Source organism: Leucoraja erinacea, unplaced genomic scaffold, assembly GCF_028641065.1.
Source record: "Leucoraja erinacea ecotype New England unplaced genomic scaffold, Leri_hhj_1 Leri_172S, whole genome shotgun sequence".
Taxonomy (NCBI): domain Eukaryota; kingdom Metazoa; phylum Chordata; class Chondrichthyes; order Rajiformes; family Rajidae; genus Leucoraja; species Leucoraja erinaceus.
Window position 1 is genome coordinate 105,703 of NW_026576034.1, and position 19,346 is coordinate 125,048.

At 44.2% G+C, this 19,346-nt stretch overlaps 1 protein-coding gene across 1 annotated transcript in view; it reads left to right on the plus strand.

The window, feature by feature from the left end:
- Nucleotides 1-19,346, plus strand: part of znf638 (zinc finger protein 638) — a 123,203-nt gene that overhangs the window by 33,189 nt on the left and 70,668 nt on the right. Inside the window, exons 4-7 of the mRNA XM_055666018.1 lie at nt 7,964-8,025; nt 12,868-12,909; nt 14,791-14,829; nt 17,869-18,395. Of these exons, the coding sequence (XP_055521993.1) occupies nt 7,964-8,025; nt 12,868-12,909; nt 14,791-14,829; nt 17,869-18,395 (670 nt within the window). The remainder of the gene's footprint in view (nt 1-7,963; nt 8,026-12,867; nt 12,910-14,790; nt 14,830-17,868; nt 18,396-19,346) is intronic.

Genomic DNA, 19,346 nt, shown 5'->3' on the forward strand with positions numbered 1-19,346 from the left:
TGCTCGTTCAAACAAATGCCTCAAAACTCATTAGCCGGCAGCTCATTCTACAGCAAGACAATGATGCCAAACATACTGCTGAAGCAACATAGGAGTATTTCAAAACTAAAAAATGGTAAATTCTTTAGTGGCCAAGTCAATCACCCGAACTGAACCTAATTGAGCATGCCTTTTATATGCTGAAAAGAAAACTGAAGGGGACTAGCCCCCAAAACAAGCATAAGCTAAAGATGGCTGCAATACATGCCTGGCAGAGCATCACCAGAGAAGACACCCAGAAACTGGTGATGTCCGTGAATCGCAGGCTTCAAGCAGTCATTGCATGCAAAGGATATGCAACAAAATACAAAACATGACTACTTTCATTTACATTACATTGCTGTGCCCCAAACATTATGGTGCCCAGAAATGGGGAGATTATCTATAAATACTGCTGTAATTTCTACATGGTAAAACCAAAATGTATAAAAATGGCCTTTAATAAAATCTGACAAAATCTCAAATTGTGGAGTACAAAGGCAAATAAATAAATGACATGTCTTTGTCCCAAACATTATGGAGGGCACTGTATAGACTCCCCGGCCCTATACCTGGTTGTTTATTATGCTTGCCTGCTTCTTGATTTGCTTATCTCAGTATTGTTTTCAAAATCCATAGCTCCCACAATATGTCGAATTATTGAATACAGTATCTCAATCCTGTTCTCTAAGGATTTAGAGAATATCTTGCAATGACTTGACCACTTTGTACTTGCTACTTTTTGTTTTAAATTCACATGGTTAGGATGTGGTCAAATGTCATCAAAATATACAAATCATGGAGATCATATTGGAATCTGTAGTTATTGTACGTCTCCAGCAACTTTGTTTCATAAGATTATGGTTGACATTATATGATGGTGAGTATAAAAAAAATAATACAGGAATGTGGATAGATATGGTTAAATATTTTCAATAGCAGTCACATACTCACTGGAGGGCATATGAGGGTACAGGAGAGTCTTGTTATTATTTGAATCCTTATGTGGCACCTACTTCAAACAATTTCAGTTCTTAAGTAGCAACAGCCAAAACCCGAATCCCTCCTGCTGACGAGGATCTGAAACTGCCCCTGCCTTTGTTGGGCGAGATTGGTTGCGATGTACAATCAAGATTAGTTGTGATGAATTTCCTACTAGTTTAACCATTGAATCAGACTTTGAGGTCCATAGGTCTAGAATAGAATAGTGTTGAATTGGATAGCCATTTTGGACAATTGACCTCTCTTGAGAATCTTGAATCTTGACCTCAACTGCTATGCCTTGGTGTTAGGGAGGTATGAGTCTTTTATGTGACTTCTGAGACTTACCGGATCATTTAGCATGAAATCAGGTCCTTTGGTTCATGAGTCTGCGCTGATCATCAAATATCCATTTTATTCTCCCCTTGTTCCTAACAGCTTTCTCGCCACTGATTCTCCCCCTCATTTGCACACTGGGGACAAATTACAGTGGCCAATTTGCTTTGCAATTTATACACCCATTGGGATGTGGCAGAAAACTAGGGAAAACACAGGCAGTGTGTTTCCATACGGAGCGGGTCGCAGGAGCTGTGAGACAACTGTTCTGCGACCTGTGCCAGACATTAATTTTTGTGGCTGAATTTTTTGGCTTGAGTTATCCAACTCGTCATTCCTTGAACTTTGGCTCTACTGCACAGAATGCCAATTCACCATTTCCATGTGCCATATACATTTGCTTGTCTATGAAGCTTCACTTACAATCAGAACAAAAATGTGTCTTTGTTTAGATTTGATTGCAATATTTCAGTTACTGATCAGGTTCAGATTTATAGAATGCTGAAATACTTCCTATTGTACAAGATCCAGCATTGAAGAATAGAATATTCAACTCCATCTCATACTCATTGCTAGTTTAGAAAGTGCACATACTACTAGTGGTTTTGGCCCGAAACGTTGCCTATTTCCTTCGTTCCATAGATGCTGCTGAACCCGCTGAGTTTCTCCAGCATTTTTCTGTACCTACTAAACGAACATGACTTGTTACAAATCCAGGAGAATAAATCGGTCTGCTTGCAGATTAAATTGGAACCAAAAAACTGAACTGGACTATATGTAAACGCTCTGACTACAGGAATAGGTCAGAGATTGCATGCCCCTGCAGCAAGTGGATCAAGTCGTGCCACCGAGAAGCTTTTCCACCACCCATAAGGCACTTGTCAGGAACACAATGGAATATTTTCCACTTTCCATGATGAGCGTGGCTCCCATAACACTCAAGAAGCCATCCGCATTACAGCAGCTTGTTTAATTAGTTCTTCAACCCAAGCTTCATTCCCTTTGCAACTGATGCCTAGTGGCTGCAGTGTTCACCACCTACAAAAGGCACTGCAGAGGCTACCCTGGCAGCATCACGTCGACCACCAACAAGCTGAAAGGTTTTGTTGCATGGGATGATCACCAGCATGATAAACCTTTTGTCAGGGAATTTGTGTTGTTACCTTTTTGGACTCATCTTTTATTAAATAGCCCTTTGGAGCCCTTCACCTATATTATGAATCTGTTAGTATTTTAATCCTTCGGATTCTGTTACAGTCATTGAGTCATGCAGCATTGAAATAGGCCTTTAGGTCCAAGTGGCCCCATGTGCCTGTGTTTAGCTCATATTGGTGAGACCACACCTGGAGTAATGCGTACAGTTTTGGTCTCCTAATCTGAGGAAAGACATTCTTGCCATAGAGGGAGTACAGAGAAGGTTCACCAGACTGATTCCTGGGATGTCAGGACTTTCATATGAAGAAAGAATGGATAGACTTGGTTTGTACTCGCTAGAATTTAGAAGATTGAGGGGGGATCTTATAGAAACTTACAACATTCTTAAGGGGTTGGATAGGCTAGATGCAGGAAGATTGTTCCCGATGTTGGGGAAGTCCAGAACAAGGGGTCACAGTTTAAGGATAAGGGGGAAATCTTTTAGGACCGAGATGAGGAAAAAATAATTCACACAGAGAATGGTGAATGTCTGGAATTCTCTGCCACAGAAGGTAGTTGAGGCCAGTTCATTGGCTATATTTAAGAGGGAGTTAGATGTGGCCCTAGTGGCTAAAGAGATCAGGGGGTATGGAGAGAAGGCAGGTACAGGATACTGAGGTGGATGATCAGCCATGATCATATTGAATGGCGGTGCAGGCTTGAAGGGCCGAATGGCCTACTCCTGCACCTATTTTCTATGTTTCTATATCTGTCCAAATCTTCCTTATTTAGAAACCTGTCCCAAGCGTATCTCATTCCATATATGCTCTATGTGAGAAAGCTGCCCCTCCGAGTGGAAGTATCAAAGACAAGAGGACATAGCTTTATGGTGAAAGTGGCAAAGTTTAAGGGAGATATGATGGGAAATTTGCCCTGAACGTGCGGCCGAGGGTGGTATTGGAAGCTGATACGATAGTGGTGTTTCAGAGGCTTTTGGATGGGCACATGGATATGCAGGGAATGGAAGGATAAGGAGCATGTGCAGGAAGAAGGGATACATTTAATTTGGTGTCATATGTAGCCTAGTCATCGGGGGTGGAAGGGCTGACCTGATGTGACCTCCAGTGTTTTATGTCCTTTATTAACAGAATCTGGAGGAAGTTTAAAATGTTAATGATTCGTAATTGGTGGATGGTCCCAAAAGACTATTTCATAAAAGCTGCCTTCAAAGAAGCATCAACACAAGGTTTTGAAATTCGCTGACCGAGAGCATAGGTGATTGTTGTAGAATACCACTGTTTTTTGCCCTGTCCTGGTGCTTATCTTGCCTGCCTTTGCTCGACTATTGTCTCATGTCCCTCTTTTGGCTATCTGATGTTGAATCTGCTGTCAGACATTTAGACCTTCCACCCAACATCATCATATCCTGCGTCGCAGGGAAGAAGAACCCACCCAAGATGTTCGCACACTGGTCTTCGGTTCAGAGGGAGTTCTCAACTTTTATTTTGGACTCCATGAAATCGCATAGAACACAGGAAAGCTGGCTGCCAGTCACCAGTTTCTCTCCGGGGATGGATAAGTAGCCAAGGTGAAGCATTGCTTGGAGAAAAGCAGGGCATAGAGTGCACTCTGTGTCAGGGGCTCTGGTGTCTATCGCTGAGTACTATTGCTGCCAAATTGGATCTACAGCAGATGGTGACAGAATTAGCACGTGGAAAATGTGATTATGCGACATCTACCTTTTGCAGATACATCTGTCATTGCCAACATTGATAAAAATGACTTTTCTAAATCTTAGTATTAAGCTTAGAGCTTGCAGATTGAAAGCTCGGTACAAGCGACAGTAAACTAAACTGGAACTGGACCGCTGCTTGGCGCTTGATTCTTATAGGACGAACGGAAAGCTGGCCAAGACACCTGTTTATTGCCCATCCGTAATGGCCCCATACTGAGTGAGCAGGACAATTAGGAGGGGGATAAAGAGTCAACTATCACACGGTCTGGGTTGAATTTAATCCAGATGATTAAGAAAGCAAGTTTACTTTCCTAAAGATGTTAATAAACCAGTTTTACAATGGTCGTATAGTTTCATACTAGTATTGAGTTTCTCAAGCTTAGGAGTCCAAGCCCCAGTTAGTAGTAGATGATGGAACTGCAGATGCTGGTTTACAAAAGAAGACGCAAAGTTCTGTAGTAATTTATCAGGACAGGCAACACGGAGGACATGAAAAAGTGACATTTAAGGTTCTTCTGTCCGAGAAGGCTCCCGACCTGATCCATGTTCTTCAGAGATGCTGCCTGACCCGCTGAGTTCCTCCAGCACTTTGTGTCTACTGGTGCAGACCTTGCGTGAATGCATTCAAATTAAACTACAGCTGTGTGCTTTATATGGAGAGCAACATTCTCACAGCATTCCCAAAAGCAAAACGCAAAGTGTTGGAGTAACAAACATGTCAGGCAACATCTCCGAAGAACATGGGTAGGTAACATTTTGAGTTGGGACCCTTCTTCGGACAAGCATTCAAAAATCAAAGCTTTGCTTGACTATGAATGGTAATGCTCAATTAATTAGCTTGTGCGATGAGACTTTTCGAGCTGACCCATCCTCGGTGATGGCAGAGCCCAGCATGTGGGCAGAAGGCAAAGCTACAGCATTTGCAACCAGTAGATCCCATCTCAGAAGGCTTCAATACATTAGATTCACTCTATCCGACATAAAGTAGGGTACTGCATACAATCTTGAATCCTAAAATTAAAAACAGGTTAGTCTGACTCCATGAGGAGAAGCAAGGTTAACGTTTCAGGTTGAAGATTCTTTCACGCGAAGTTCTTGACTTTGAAAACCAGCTGAGCTGTTCCAGCTCATAGATAATGTGGAAAATTGCCAGGTATTCTCTGCCATCTGGCAATGATCATTAAAGTTGTTGTGCCATTAAGTTTCGGAGTAGATGGTATGGTAAAGAAGGCATGCTTGCCTTCATTGTTGCTAGCATTCTGCAGTGGGAGCCATTCGCAAGATACTCTCCAGCAAATCACACCTTTGGCAGCACCTCTCTAGCTTGCATTCCCAGCGATCGGAGCAATTCTCTCTGGCGACCCACGGCAAGGATTCGCCCGCTCCTTGATGGAATGTCCACTCTGCTCCTGCTGTCGATGCTCCGGGCTCGACTCCAGTAAAGGCTGCTCCATTCCATGGTGTTAGGCAGCGAGGGAGGTGACATAGAAAAAGTCGCCTCTCCGTAGAGGAGGCGACCGAAAGTGGTTCCCCCTTTCCCCTCCCCACCACCCCCCACACAAGACACACCCAAACTAACATTAGAGACACCCACACAAAAAAAAGCCGAAATAACGAACACGCTGCTGGCAGGGCAGCCGACTCGCAGCGACCCCACCGACTTACAGGGAGAATGTACAAACTGTCAAGCACCAGTTGTCAGGATTAAACCAGATTCTCTGGCCAATAAGGAAGCAACATTACTGCTACACCACTGTGCTGACCTTTGCTCACCAATGTCGGTCTGGGTTTTGCCGGGACTTCTCGGCTTCAGACTTCTTCAGGGCCTCGTTCCAACCGTGGATCAGGAAGCTGAACTCCGGAGATTGAAGTGAGTGTGACTGCCCTTGGCATCAAGGTAGTATTGATCAAGTGGGACATCAAGGAACGCTGATAAACCAGCATCAATGAGAAAAATCTCCAGTGGTTGGAGCTGCATCTCACGCAGGTTGTTGGAGGCCAATCAATCAATGGAACCCTGGGCTCAACCATTTTCAACTGTTCTGCCAGTCGCCTTCCTATAAGTTTGAAGAGGGTATGTTCACTTATGATTGCACTAATATCAATTACATATTCAGTACCAAAATAAGCATTCCCGTGCCTGCGCGGACCAAGATCTAGCCAATATTTGAACAAGTGACTGATAACGTTAACTACAGAAACTGCCTAACCATGAACATCTATCGACATGAAAATCTAAACTCCCTGCCTGAGACGGTGGATGAAGTTGGATCAGTGACAACATTAAGATGTGTTGACGTGAGCACTTGAATCACATAGGCATCAAAGGCTAAACAATGGAATTAATATGGAACGGTCCACTGGATAGTGTGGGTGAATTGGACCGAATGGCCTGTTTCCAGACTGCAAGAAGGACTGCACCATATTGAAGGCAGCTACAGGATGGACAATAATCAATGTAGAATAATTTTTCAAACATTATAGAGATTTGAGGCTCCCAAACAATAACTAAAAACTGCAATGTTAACATCTCGTGGACTTATGGGGAGATGGCAGGAGAATGAGATTGAGAGGGTAAGATAGATCCGGCATGATTGAATGGCAGAATAGTCTTGATGGGACACATGGTCTAATATTGCTCCTAGAACTTGTGAACTTGTGACTTTGGTCTTTGTTGTGTGGGAATTGTGCACAGACACTTGGGGCTGGGAAACAGAAGGGTCAGGTTCTTAACACAAATTTCTGGGCAAATCAATCTGTTCCAACACTATTTTATATCAAGAACTTTAAAACCCTCATGAGCAAGTGGTTTGTTTTCCATTCTTGTAAAATTTGCATATTTAACTTGCTGCTGTAGAATATTAATCTTATCAAATGAATGTTAATTTCACCCAATTCTTTAAAAAAAACAATGCCTTTTAGTTTTATCTCTCCTTTTCATAAAAAAAAGCTATGACCTACATAATCCAATTACTAATGGCAATCATCTGGTTTTCCTTTGGGTTTATTGGCAGAGGATTCTTGCTTAAAATCCAAGCAGCAGCAGAAATTGCTTCACTGAGGAAACACACTGGTCAATCTAGCTGGTTGATGAGGAAATGCTGGCTTGCTTTGGAGGACATGCTGCAGACAACAAGAAGACCATAGCTGGAATCTGGTTAGGTCTAGGGGACGGAGGATGTGCTTGGGTATTCTCTGGCAGCAGAATACTGGGTTCAGATTTACTTTCATTAACAATACCATTTGTCGAATACTGTGAAGAGTTCATTTTGTGGCAGTTGTGATGCAGTGGTTTGATGTAATAATAAACCCTGCTTGGTAAAGCATTCACTTGGTCTGGTTTGCCAGGCTGACAATAATTAAAATCTGATTTTGCTGGAATCAATAGTAAACTCTTTAAATAACTTATTTAGGCATCATGTACACACAAATGCGAGGTTTCCTGTATTGGTAAGAAATATTCTGAGGCTCTGCAGCATTAAATAACTTACTGAAGAACTGCTCATTGTGTTATTGCTTCACAGATTGTCAATAAGCATTTGGCACCAGTGTTCTGCCGTGGGTTCTGTGCATTTGTCTATACCTGTACTTTATCTAGCATTTGTCCCTCAAAGAAAATAACCGTAAACATGAGCGATGCCTTTTGAACTTGTGCGGAGTGTATAAACGGTCTGTACTTTCATTGGCACGTTTTGCTTTGTAGCATGGCTTATTTTTCTATTTTGTGCTAAAAAGTTTTTGTTTTCTTTGTTTTCTCAGGATTGGGGACGTCACAACAAAACATCTGTCCACAATGAAAGCTGCCGACTTTTGCTCAAAGAGTAAGGGTTTTTAATTGAGTTTGTGATCTTTCTTTTCAGGGGTTGCTTGTAAAAGATTTAATTTGTTAAACAGAGATTGTGATGTGTATATATTTTCTTTCTCCTTTCTCTTCTGTGATGTACAGCTCTATGGAGACGCCATCTTCTTCATAAGGTAGCTCTCCAACATCCTACCAAAGTACTCTTGTCAGAAAGTTGCTTGTTATAGACTGCATCATGGCTGAGGCCCTTCTGTTCTTAAATTGTCCTTTTTTTAAAGTTTTATTGTCACATGTACTGAGGTACAGTGAAAAGGTTTGTTTTGTATGCTATCTAATCAGATTATAATAATACTATGCATAAATGCAACCAGGCTAAACTCAAGTACAATAGGTGGAGCAAAGGGGAAGATACAGAGGGCAGAATATAGTAGCACATTCCAGAGACAAAGTCCAATGTCCACAATGGGGTAGGGGTGAATAACACAATGAGCAGTTCTTCAGTAAGTTATTCAATGCTGCAGAGCCTCAGAATATTTCTTACCAATACAGGAAACCTCGCACTTGTGTGTACAGTATCATAGCTTATGGAAGAACCGTTCAGAAGCCTGGTAACAGAGGGGAAGAAGCTGTTCCTAAGTCTGGTGGTGTGTGTGCTTTCAACCTTTAGGAGCAAGGAGGTCCTACTGCAGTTGTACAGTGCCCTGGTGAGACAGCATCTGGAGTATTGTATGCAATTTTGGTCTCCTAATTTGTGGAAGAACATTATTGCTATTTAGGGAGTGCAGCGTAGGTTCACCAGGTTAATTCCTAGGATGGTGGGTCTGACCTATGAAAGAATGGGTCGACTGGGCTTGTATTCACTGGACTTTAGATAGATGAGACAGTATCTTATAGAAACATATAAAATTCCTCAAGGATTGGACAGGAAAAATGTTCCCAATATTGGGGGAGTCCAGAACGAGGGGTCACAGTTTAAGAATAAGGGGTAGGCCATTTAGGACTGAGATGAGGAAAAACATCTTCACCCAGAGAGTTGTGAATCTGTGGAATTCTCTGCTACAGAAGGTAGTGGAGGCCAATATTCTGGATGTTTTCAAAAGAGAGTTAGTTAGCTCTTAGGGCTAAATGAATCGAGGGATATGGGGGAAAAGCCGGAACAGGGTACTGATTTTAGATGATCAGCCTTGATCATATTTAATGGCGGTGCTTCGGGTGTTTTTTTTTAAAATTTCCCCCCTACCATTTCCAGACTTTTTCGATAGCTGCCATGGCCCGTTTGATGTCATCCTTCACCCTGTTTCTAGTCTCGGCCCGCACTGATCTGCTGGACGTGCTGTGTGTGTTTCTGTTTGTTTGACAGAGTCTGAGGGGAGAAGCGCCGGCACCAAGAGCGAGCGAACGCGTGGACAAACGGACGAAAGCAACGATCATAGAGCAGCATAGGTGACATTTCGGGTCGAGACCCTTCTTCAGACTTGGGTCAGGGGAAAGAGGAACAAGAGATATAGACGGTACTAAGGATAAATTCATGGAAGATATGCCTATATCTCCCTTGACTGTGTGAAGAAGGGTCTCGATCCGAAATGTCACCTATGCCGCTCTAAGATCTTTGCTTTTGTCCGCCTGTCCACGCATATTCGCTTGCTCTTGGTGCCGGTGCTTCTCCCCTCAGACTCCGCCAAACACACACACACACACACACACACCCGGCAGATCGGTGCGGTCCGAGACCAGGAGCAGGGCGAAGGATGGCAGCTATTGGAAAAAGTCGACCCGAAATATCACCTATCTCTCCAGAGATGCTGCCTGATCTGCTGAGTTACTCCAGCCTTTTGTGTCTGTCTTCGGTTTAAACCAGCATCTGCAGTTCTTCCCTGTACAAGGTGTGTGCCGTTTTAACTGAATGCATAACTGAAATCGGGTTGGGTCAAATATAGGGTCGGGTTTACTGAAATGGCAGAAGTTACGCTCCGTTGCGTACTACACATCAGTCCATTGGATTTTGCAAGATTGGACCATCTTGCTCCGCTCTTTAAATGTTGGCCCCCTTACCTTAAAGCTTTGCCCTCTAGTCTTTCACGTTTCCACCCTGGGGGAAAAAGGTTCTGTCTACCCTATCTATGCCGTTCAAAATTGCATACACTTCTACGAGAAACATACCTTTACGAGAATGTTGCCAGGACTCGAGGGCCTGAGCTATGAGGAAAGGTTGAGCAGGCTAGGACTCTTCCTTGGTACGCAGGAGGTTGAGGGTGTGATCTTATTGAGAGGTATAAAATCATGAGAGGAATAGATCCGGTAGACTCAAAGTCTCTTAGTATGCCCAGAGTATGGGAATCGAGAACCAGAGGACATAGGTTTAAGGTGAAAGGGAAAGATTTAATAAGAATCTGAGGGGTAACATGTTCACAGAAAGGGTCGCAGGTGTATGGAACGAGCTGCCAGAGGAGATAGTTGAGGCAGGTGCTATCGCAACTTTTAAGAAACATTTGGGCAGGTACATGGATAGGGCAGGTTTTCAGGGGTATGGGCCAAACGCAGGTAGGTGGGGCTAGTGTAGATGGGAAATGTTGCCTGGTGTGGGCAAGTTGGGCCGAAGGGCCTGTTTCCACTCTGTAAGACTCTTATCAAGTCTCCAAGGACAACAAAGTCAGCCTTTCCTGACAACTGAGACGCAACGCCCCAAGCAACACTAGGAACTCCCCACTGCACCCTCTCCAAAGCAATCATATCCTGTTGGTACTGTGGCGACCCAGACTGCACACGATATTCCAAATATGGCCACACACGCCACTGCTTTATTCATGATGGATGATGCCCTATTAATAGCCCAAAACAATCTGAATTCATTAAAAAGATGTTACAATTATATACTTAAATATTTTCAGTGAATCTGGTGACTGTAAAGAGACATTAGGTGCAGGAGTAGGGCCTTCGAGCCAGCACCACCATTCACTGTGATCATGGCTGATCATCCATAGTCAGTACCCCGTTCCTGCCCTCTCCCCATACCCCTTGATTCTGCTAGCCCTAAGAGTTCTATCTAGCTCTCTTTTGAATGTATCCAGAGAATCGGCCTCCACTGCCTTTGGAGGCAGAGAATCCCATAGATTCACATCTGTCTGTGAAAAAGTTTTTCCTCAAGGGCCTACCCCTTATTCTTAAACTGTGGCCCCTGGCTCTGGACTCCCCCAACATCGGGAACATGTTTCCTGCCTCTAGCGTGTCCAATCCCTTAATAATCTTTTATTTCTAGAAGATATCCTCTCATCCTTCTAAATTCCAGTGTATACAAGCCCAGTCACTCCATTCTTTTAACATGTGACAGTCTCACCATCCCGGGAATTAACTTGGTGAACCTTCGCTGCACTCCCTCAATAGCAAGAATGTCCTTCCTTAAATTTGGAGACCAAAACTGCACACACTACTCTAGGTATGGTCTCACCAGGGCCCTGTAGCATAGAAACATAGAAAATAGGTGCAAGAGTAGGCCATTCGGCCCTTCGAGCCTGCACCGCCATTCGATATAATCATGGCTGATCATCCAACTCAGTATCCCATCCCAGCCTTCTCTCCATACCCTGTACAATTCCCTCCATACTCTGTACAATTGTTGGATCCTATTATTCAACTCTTGTTATGAGGGCCAACATGCCATCATGTCTGAAGAAGGGTTTTGGCCCGAAACGTTGCCTATTTCCTTCGCTCCATGGATGCTGCTGCACCCGCTGAGTTTCTCCAGCTTTTTTGTATGCCATTAGCTTTCTTTACTGCCTGCTGTACCTGCATGCTTACTTTCAGTAACTGATAAACAAGTACAGCCAGATTTTGTTGTACATCCCCTTTACCTAATTTGACATCATTCAGATGATAATCTGCCTTTCTGTTCTTGTCATCAAAGTAGATAACTTCACATTTATCTACATTAAACTGCATCTGCCCACTCACCCAACATGTCCAAGTCACCCTGCATCCTCATAGCATCCTCCTCTCAGATCACACTGCCACCCAGCTTTGTGTCATGTGCAAATTTGCTAGTGTTACTTTTAATCCCTTCATCTAAATCATTAATGAATATCGTAAATAGCTGTGGTCCTAGCACCGAGCTTTGCGTACGCCACTAGTCACTGCCTGCCATTCTGAAAGGGACCTGTTAATCCCTACTCTGTTTCCTGTCTGGCAACCAATTTTCTATCCATTTCAGCACTCTATTCCCAATACCATGTGCTCTAAATTTGCCCACTAATCTCCTATGTGGGACCTTATCAAATGCTTTCAGAAAGTCCAGGTACACTACATCCACTGGCTCTCCCTTGTCCATTTTCCTAGTTACATCTTCAAAAAATTCCAGAAGATTAGTCAAGCATGATTTCCCCTTCGCAGATCCATGCAGACACGGACCGATCCTGTTACTGCTATCCAAATGTGCTGCTACTTCATCTTTTATCATTGACTCCAGCATCTTCCCCACCACCGATGTCAGGCTAACTGGTGTATAATTCACTGTTTTCTCTCTCCTTTTTTAAAAAGTGGGATGACATTAGCCACCCTCCAGTCCACAGGAACTGATCCTGAGTCTATAGATCATTGGAAAATGATCACCAATGCGTCCACGATTTCTAGAGCCAACTCCTTAAGTACCCTGGGATGCAGACCACTAGGCCCTGGGGATTTGTCAGCCTTCAGTCTACCCAACACCATTTCTTGCCTAATGTGAATCTTCAGTTCCTACACTTCAGTGCCAAAATGGGGCCGGGTGGGAGCTGAATAATAATATTTTGCACAAATAATGTAGGATTGTCATTGTGATGCATGCAGTGGTTATGGTCACTACTAACGTTCACATTGTTGTCTGTTGCAGATATCCAGACTGGAACCCGGATTCAATTCCTCAGATTAATAAGTATGTTGCATTTTATTAAATGTAGTCCTTTTTTGATTTTCTCGGGTGCTCGCATGGGGATGGGGCCATTTGAATCTTGAATTTTTATATTTTTTATAGCTTTTTGAGATGGAGTTGACTATTGTGCTGGTGAGGAGGATTTTGTGTTGCAAGTGATGGGAAGTCTGCATTCGAACATAGAAAATACAGCACAAGAACAGGCCCTTCGGGCCACAATGGTAGAGTTACATAGATACATAGACAATAGGTGCAGGAATAGGCTAGTCGGGCCCTCGAGCCAACACCATCATTCAATGTTATCATGGTTGATCATCTACAATCAGTACCCAGTTCCTGCCTTTTCCCCATACCTCTTGATTCCACCTGCCCTAAAAGCTCTATCTAACTTTCTTTCGAATGCATCCAGTGAATTGGCCTCCAATGCCTTTGGAGGCAGAGAATTCCACAGATTCACAACTCTCTGGGTGAAAAAGTGTTTCCACGTCTCCGTTCTAAATGGCCTACCCCATATTCTTAAACTGTGGCCCCTGGTCCTGGACTCGCCCCAACATCGGAAACATGTTTCCTGCCTCAAGTGTGTCCAATCCCTTAATAGTATATGTTTCTATAAGATATCCTCTCATCCTTCTAAATTCCAGTGTATACAAGTCCTGTTGCTCCATTCTTTCAACATATGGCAGTCCCGCCATCCTGGGAATTAACCTCGTGAACCTACGCTGCACTCCCTCAATAGCAAGAATGTCCTTCCTCAAATTTTGAGATCAAAACTGCACATGCTGCTCCAGGTGTGGTTTCACCAGGGCTCTACAAATGCAGAAGGAGCTCTTTGCTTCTATACTCAACTTTTGTTTTGAAGGCCAACCTTTCTTCACTGCCTTCTGTACCTGCATGCTTACTCTCAGTGACTGATGTACAAGGGCACCCAGATCTCGTACTTCCCCATTTCCTAACTTGACATCATTCAGATAATAATCTGTCTTCCTGTTCTTGCCATCAAAGTGGATAACCTCACATTTATCTGCATTAAACTGCATCTGCCCACTCGCCCAAACTGTCTCAAGTCACCCTGCATCCTCATAGCACCCTCCTCACCGTTCACACTGCCACCCAGCTTTGTGTCATCTGCAAATTTGCTAATGTTACTTTTAACCGCTTCATCTAAATCATTAATGTATTTTGTAAATAGCTGCAGTCCCAGTATCTAGCCTTCCAGTACCCCACTAGTCACTGCCTGTCATTCTGAATGGGACCCGTTAATCCCTACTCTGTTTCCTATCTGCCAAACAATTTTCTGTCCATGTCAGTACTTACCCCCAATACCATGTGCCCTAATTTTGTCCATTAATCTCCTACGTAAGACCTTATCAAAGGCTTTCTGAAAGTCCAGATACACTACATCCACTGGCTCTCTTGTCCATTTTCCTAGTTACACCCTCATAAAATTCCAGATTAGTCAAGCATGATTTCCCCCTTCGTAAATGCATGCTGACGCGAACCAATCCTGTTACTGCTATCCAAATGTGCCGCTAGCTCATCTTTTACAAAAGTGGGATAGCATTAACAACCCTCCAGTCCACTTGAACTGGTCCCAAATCTATAGATCATTGGAAAATGATCACCAATGCGTCCACGATTTCTAGAGCCACCTCCTTAAGTACCCTTTGATGCAGACCACCAGGCCCTGGGGATTTTTCAGCCTTCAGTCTACCCAACACCATTTCCTGCCTAATGTGAATCTCCTTCAGTTCCTACACTTCAGTGCCAAAATGGGGCCGGGTGGGAGCTGAATAATAATAATTTGCACAAATAATGTAGGATTGTCATTGTGATGCATGCAGTGGTTATGGTCACTCCTAACGTTCACATTGTTGTCTGTTGCAGATATCCAGACTGGAACCCGGATTCAATTCCTCCGATTAAGTATGTTGCATTTTATTAAATATAATACTTTTTTGTTTTTCTCGGGTGCTCGCATGGGGATGGGGCCATTTGAATCTTGAACTTTTATATTTTTAATAGCTTTTTGAGATGGAGTTGACTATTGTGCTGGTGAGGTGGTTTTTGTGTTGCAAGTGATGGGAAGTCTGCATTAGAACATAGAACAGTACAGCACAAGAACAGGCCCTTCGGGCCACAATGGTAGAGTTACATAGACAATAGGTGCAGGAGTAGGCTAGTCGGCCCCTCGAGCCAACACCACCATTCCATGTCATCATGGTTGATCATCTACAATCAGTACCCAGTTCCTGCGTTTTCCCCATACCCCTTCATTCCACTGGCCCTAAGAGCTCTATCTAACTCCCTTTTGAATGCATCCAGTGAATCGGCTTCCACTGCCTTCTAAGGCAGAGATTTCCACAAATTCACAACCCTTTGGGTGAAAAGGTTTTTCCTCATCTCAGTTCTAAATGGCCTACCCCTTATTCTTAAACTGTGGCCCCTGGTTCTGGACTCACCCAACATCGGGAACATGTTTCCTGCATCTAGTGTGTCCAATTCCTTAATAATTGTATATTGTTTTATAAGATCTCATTCTTCTAAATTCCAGTGAATACAAGCTCAGTCGCTCCATTCTTTCATCATATGAGAGTCCCGCCATCCCGGGAATTAACCTAGTAAACGTATGCTGCACTGCCTCAATAGCAAGAATGTCCTTCCTCAAATTACGAGACCAAAACTGCACACACTACCCCAGGTGTGGTCTCGTGAGGGCCCTGTACAATTGCAGAACGATCTCTTTGCTCTTATACTCAACTCCGTTATGAAGGCCAACATGCCATTAGCTTCCTTCACTGCCTGCTGTACCTGCACGCTTACTTTCAGTGACTGATATGCATGGACACCCAGGTCTCGTGGTACTTCCTCTTTCCCTAACCTGACGCCATTCAAATAATAATTTGCCTTCCTGTTCCTGCCACCAAAGTGGATAACCTCACATTATCCACATTATACTGCATCTGCACACTCACACAACTTGTCCAAGTCTCTCTGCATCCTAATAGCATCCGCTTCACAGTTCACACTGCCACCCAGCTTTGTGGCAATTGCAAATTTGCTAATGCTACTTTTAATTCCTTCATCTAAATCATTAATGTATATTGTAAATAGCTGTTGACCTAGACCTAGCGTAATCCAACTAGTCACTGCCTGCCATTCCGTTAATCCCTACTCTTTGTTTCCTGTCTGCCAACCGGTTCCCTATCCAAGGTACACAAAATTGCTGGAGAAACTCAGCGGGTGCAGCGTTTATAGGCAACGTTTCGGGTCGAAACCCTTCTTCAGACTGACGGGGGGTGGGGGGGGAGAAGGAAGGAAAAGGGAAGGAGGGGGAGCCCGAGGGCAGGCAGATAGGAGGGTGGGAGGAGACAGCTCAAGGGTTAAGGAAGGGGACGAGACAGTAAGGTTCCCTATCCATGTCAGTACCCTACCCCCAATATCATATGCTAATTTTGCCCACGAATATCCTATGTGGAACCTTATCAAAGTGGGATAGTATTAGCTACCCTCCAATCCACAGGAACTGATCCAGCTGCCCTAACGCACCAGAAACCCGGGTTCAAACCTGACAGCGCAGTCTGTACGTTTTCCGTGACCACGTGGGTTTCCTCTGGGTGCAGGTCCACATCCCAAAGACATGAAAATTTGTAGGTTATCTGACTCGCTCATTTCCTCCAGCATTTTGGTTTTTCCTTACGTCTCCAGTATCTGGTGTCAAGAGCAATGTAACCCGATGGGTACAGGTGCTGTCGCCCATCACCAGAGATCTAGGTTTGATCCTGCCCTCGGGTGCAGTCTGTGTGGAGTTCGCACATACTCTCTGACTACAGGGGTTTCCTCCCACATCCCAAAGACGTGCGGATTATTAGATTAATTAGCCTCTGTATTTTGCTCCTAGTGTGTAGGGAATGGATGTGAAAGTGTGATAACGTAGGACTAGACATAAAAATAGACATAGAAAATAGGTGCAGGAGTAGGCCATTCGGCCCTTCGAGCCTGCACCGCCATTCAATATGATCATGGCTGATCATTCAACTCAGTATCCTGTACCTACCTTCTCTCCATACCCCCTGATCCCTTTAGCCACAAGGGCCACATCTAACTCCCTCTTAAATATAGCCAATGAACTGGCCTCAACTACCTTCTGTGGCAGAGAATTCCAGAGATTCACCACTGTGTGAAAAATGTTTTCCTCATCTCGGTCCTAAAAGATTTCCCTCTTATCCTTAAACTGTGACCCCTTGTTCTGGACTTCCCCAACATCGGGAACAATCTTCCTGCATCTAGCCTACCCCTTAAGAATTTTGTAAGTTTCTATAAGATCCCCCCTCAATCTTCTAAATTCTAGCGAGTACAAGCCGAGTCTATCCAGTCTTTCTTCATATGAAAGTCCTGACATCCCAGGAATCAGTCTGGTGAACCCTCTGTACTCGCTCTATGGCAAGAATGTCTTTCCTCAGATTAGGAGACGAAATCTGTACGCAATACTCCAGGTGTGGTCTCACCAAGACCCTGTACAACTGCAGTAGAACCTCCCTGCTCCTATACTCAAATCCTTTTGCTATGAATGCTAACATTCTTAGCAAGCGTGAACAGGTGATTAATGTTCGGCATGGACTGGGTGGGCTGAAGGACCTGTATCCATTTGGTATCTTTCATTCAGACCTGTGTCTCCTACGCTTAGTTCCCTGACCAATGATGGAAACGTGCCAAAAGCTGCCTTCAGCTCCCTGTCTATCTGGGATGCCACTTATTAGTGAGCTATGTACTTTTACCTGGCCCCTCAGTTATACAAAATTCTAAAGAGCCCTACAATGACTGAAAGCACCGTCCTGGTTTGATGTTGACTATATAAATGTGCTGTTATGACATCTTGTGCTGTTAAATTTGTGAAAAATCAGATTTCATGAGAAGTTTCAATACATAATTCTTGTAAAGTCACTTTTTTTAATTCACCTACAGAGAGGACCTTGTCAAGAAAGAGAAAGAAACAGTGGCCGCAGACCAGGCTGCTGCTTCCTTCAGTTCAGCACGGATAAGCCCGATGCATTTGAGCCCACGTCGAATGAGCCCTCACAGAAGCAGTCCGAGACGCTCGAGCCCGAGACGAATGAGCCCCAGGCGCATCAGCCCATACCGATCCAGGTCCAGTCCCAGACGAACCAGCCCACACCGATCCAGGTCCAGTCCCAGAAGAACCAGCCCCCACAGGTCACGGTCAAGCCCAAGGCGGACCAGTCCCCACAGGCCCAGACCCAGGCGCCCGAGCCCACACAAAGTCCGGCTGAGCCCCAAGCATCCCAGCCCACAGCAACCCTTCCCACGCAAGGCCATCCCCAAACGGAAAATGCAGAAGGTACCACTTGCTAAGAATCCTAACCAGAAGCCGCCAGCGAACCAGTCAACAAATCAAAAGCCTCCAAATCAGAAGACAATGAAGCGACCTGCTGCCACCGGCAAGCCCTTTGCTGGAGGCAAAGGCAGTGCAGGTATTGTAGCACCCTTCTCACGCAATTTGTTTGTCATTGCCAAGTCTGACTGGGTGGTCCGAGTTAAATATCCATGAGTACTGTCTTAGCAAGACAAGAAAACATTACATCAGATGAGCAAATGGGACGAGCTTAGATGGAATACTTTGGTCGGCATGGGCAAGTTTGGCCTGTATCCGTAATTTATTGTCAAAGTGTAACTAGCTGCAGTGACATTTCTTTCTTGCAATCGGTTCAATCAAACTGTTACTATGATCATACTCAAGTGTAAGAGTGTAGGGATAGTAGATTACACTAAGGCAGTACACAAGAATGGGCATGTTCTAGTGCCATTTAATTCACACCCAAAGTTGTTAATGTAGAATGTTAACTTGGCCGTAAATGTCTGGGTGTCCTGGCGGTGCCACTGGGTCAAAGTTGGACGGTCGGCCTGGCCAGGCAATGTTGTTGGTGTCCCCCACCAACATGTTGTATGATTCTATGCCTTTCCCACTATGAGCTTCAAAGCATTCAGCAGATGGTGGCAGGTTGTTTACATCTCATTTTTATGAGGAGAAAGATTGGAGTTGAGCTGTTCCTGAAATTCTTGTTGTAATTAATTTCATAAGGAAGTAAATAGATACAGAAATAGAATATAGAGCACCTGGTGAGCAGGAGCAGGCCCTGAGCCCTCAATGTCCTTGTCCATTATGATGCCAAGTTCCTCTGACTGCACCTGATCCACCCATCTAGATTTTTAAGTTTTGTTTAGAGATACAGCATGGAAACATAGAAATTAGGTGCAGGAGTAGGCCATTCGGCCCTTCGAGCCTGCACCGCCATTCAATATGATCATGGCTGATCATCCAACAGTATCCCGTACCTGCCTTCTCTGATTTCCTTAGCCACAAGGGCCACATCTAACTCCCTCTTAAATATAGCCAATGAACTGGCTTCAACTACCCTCTGTGG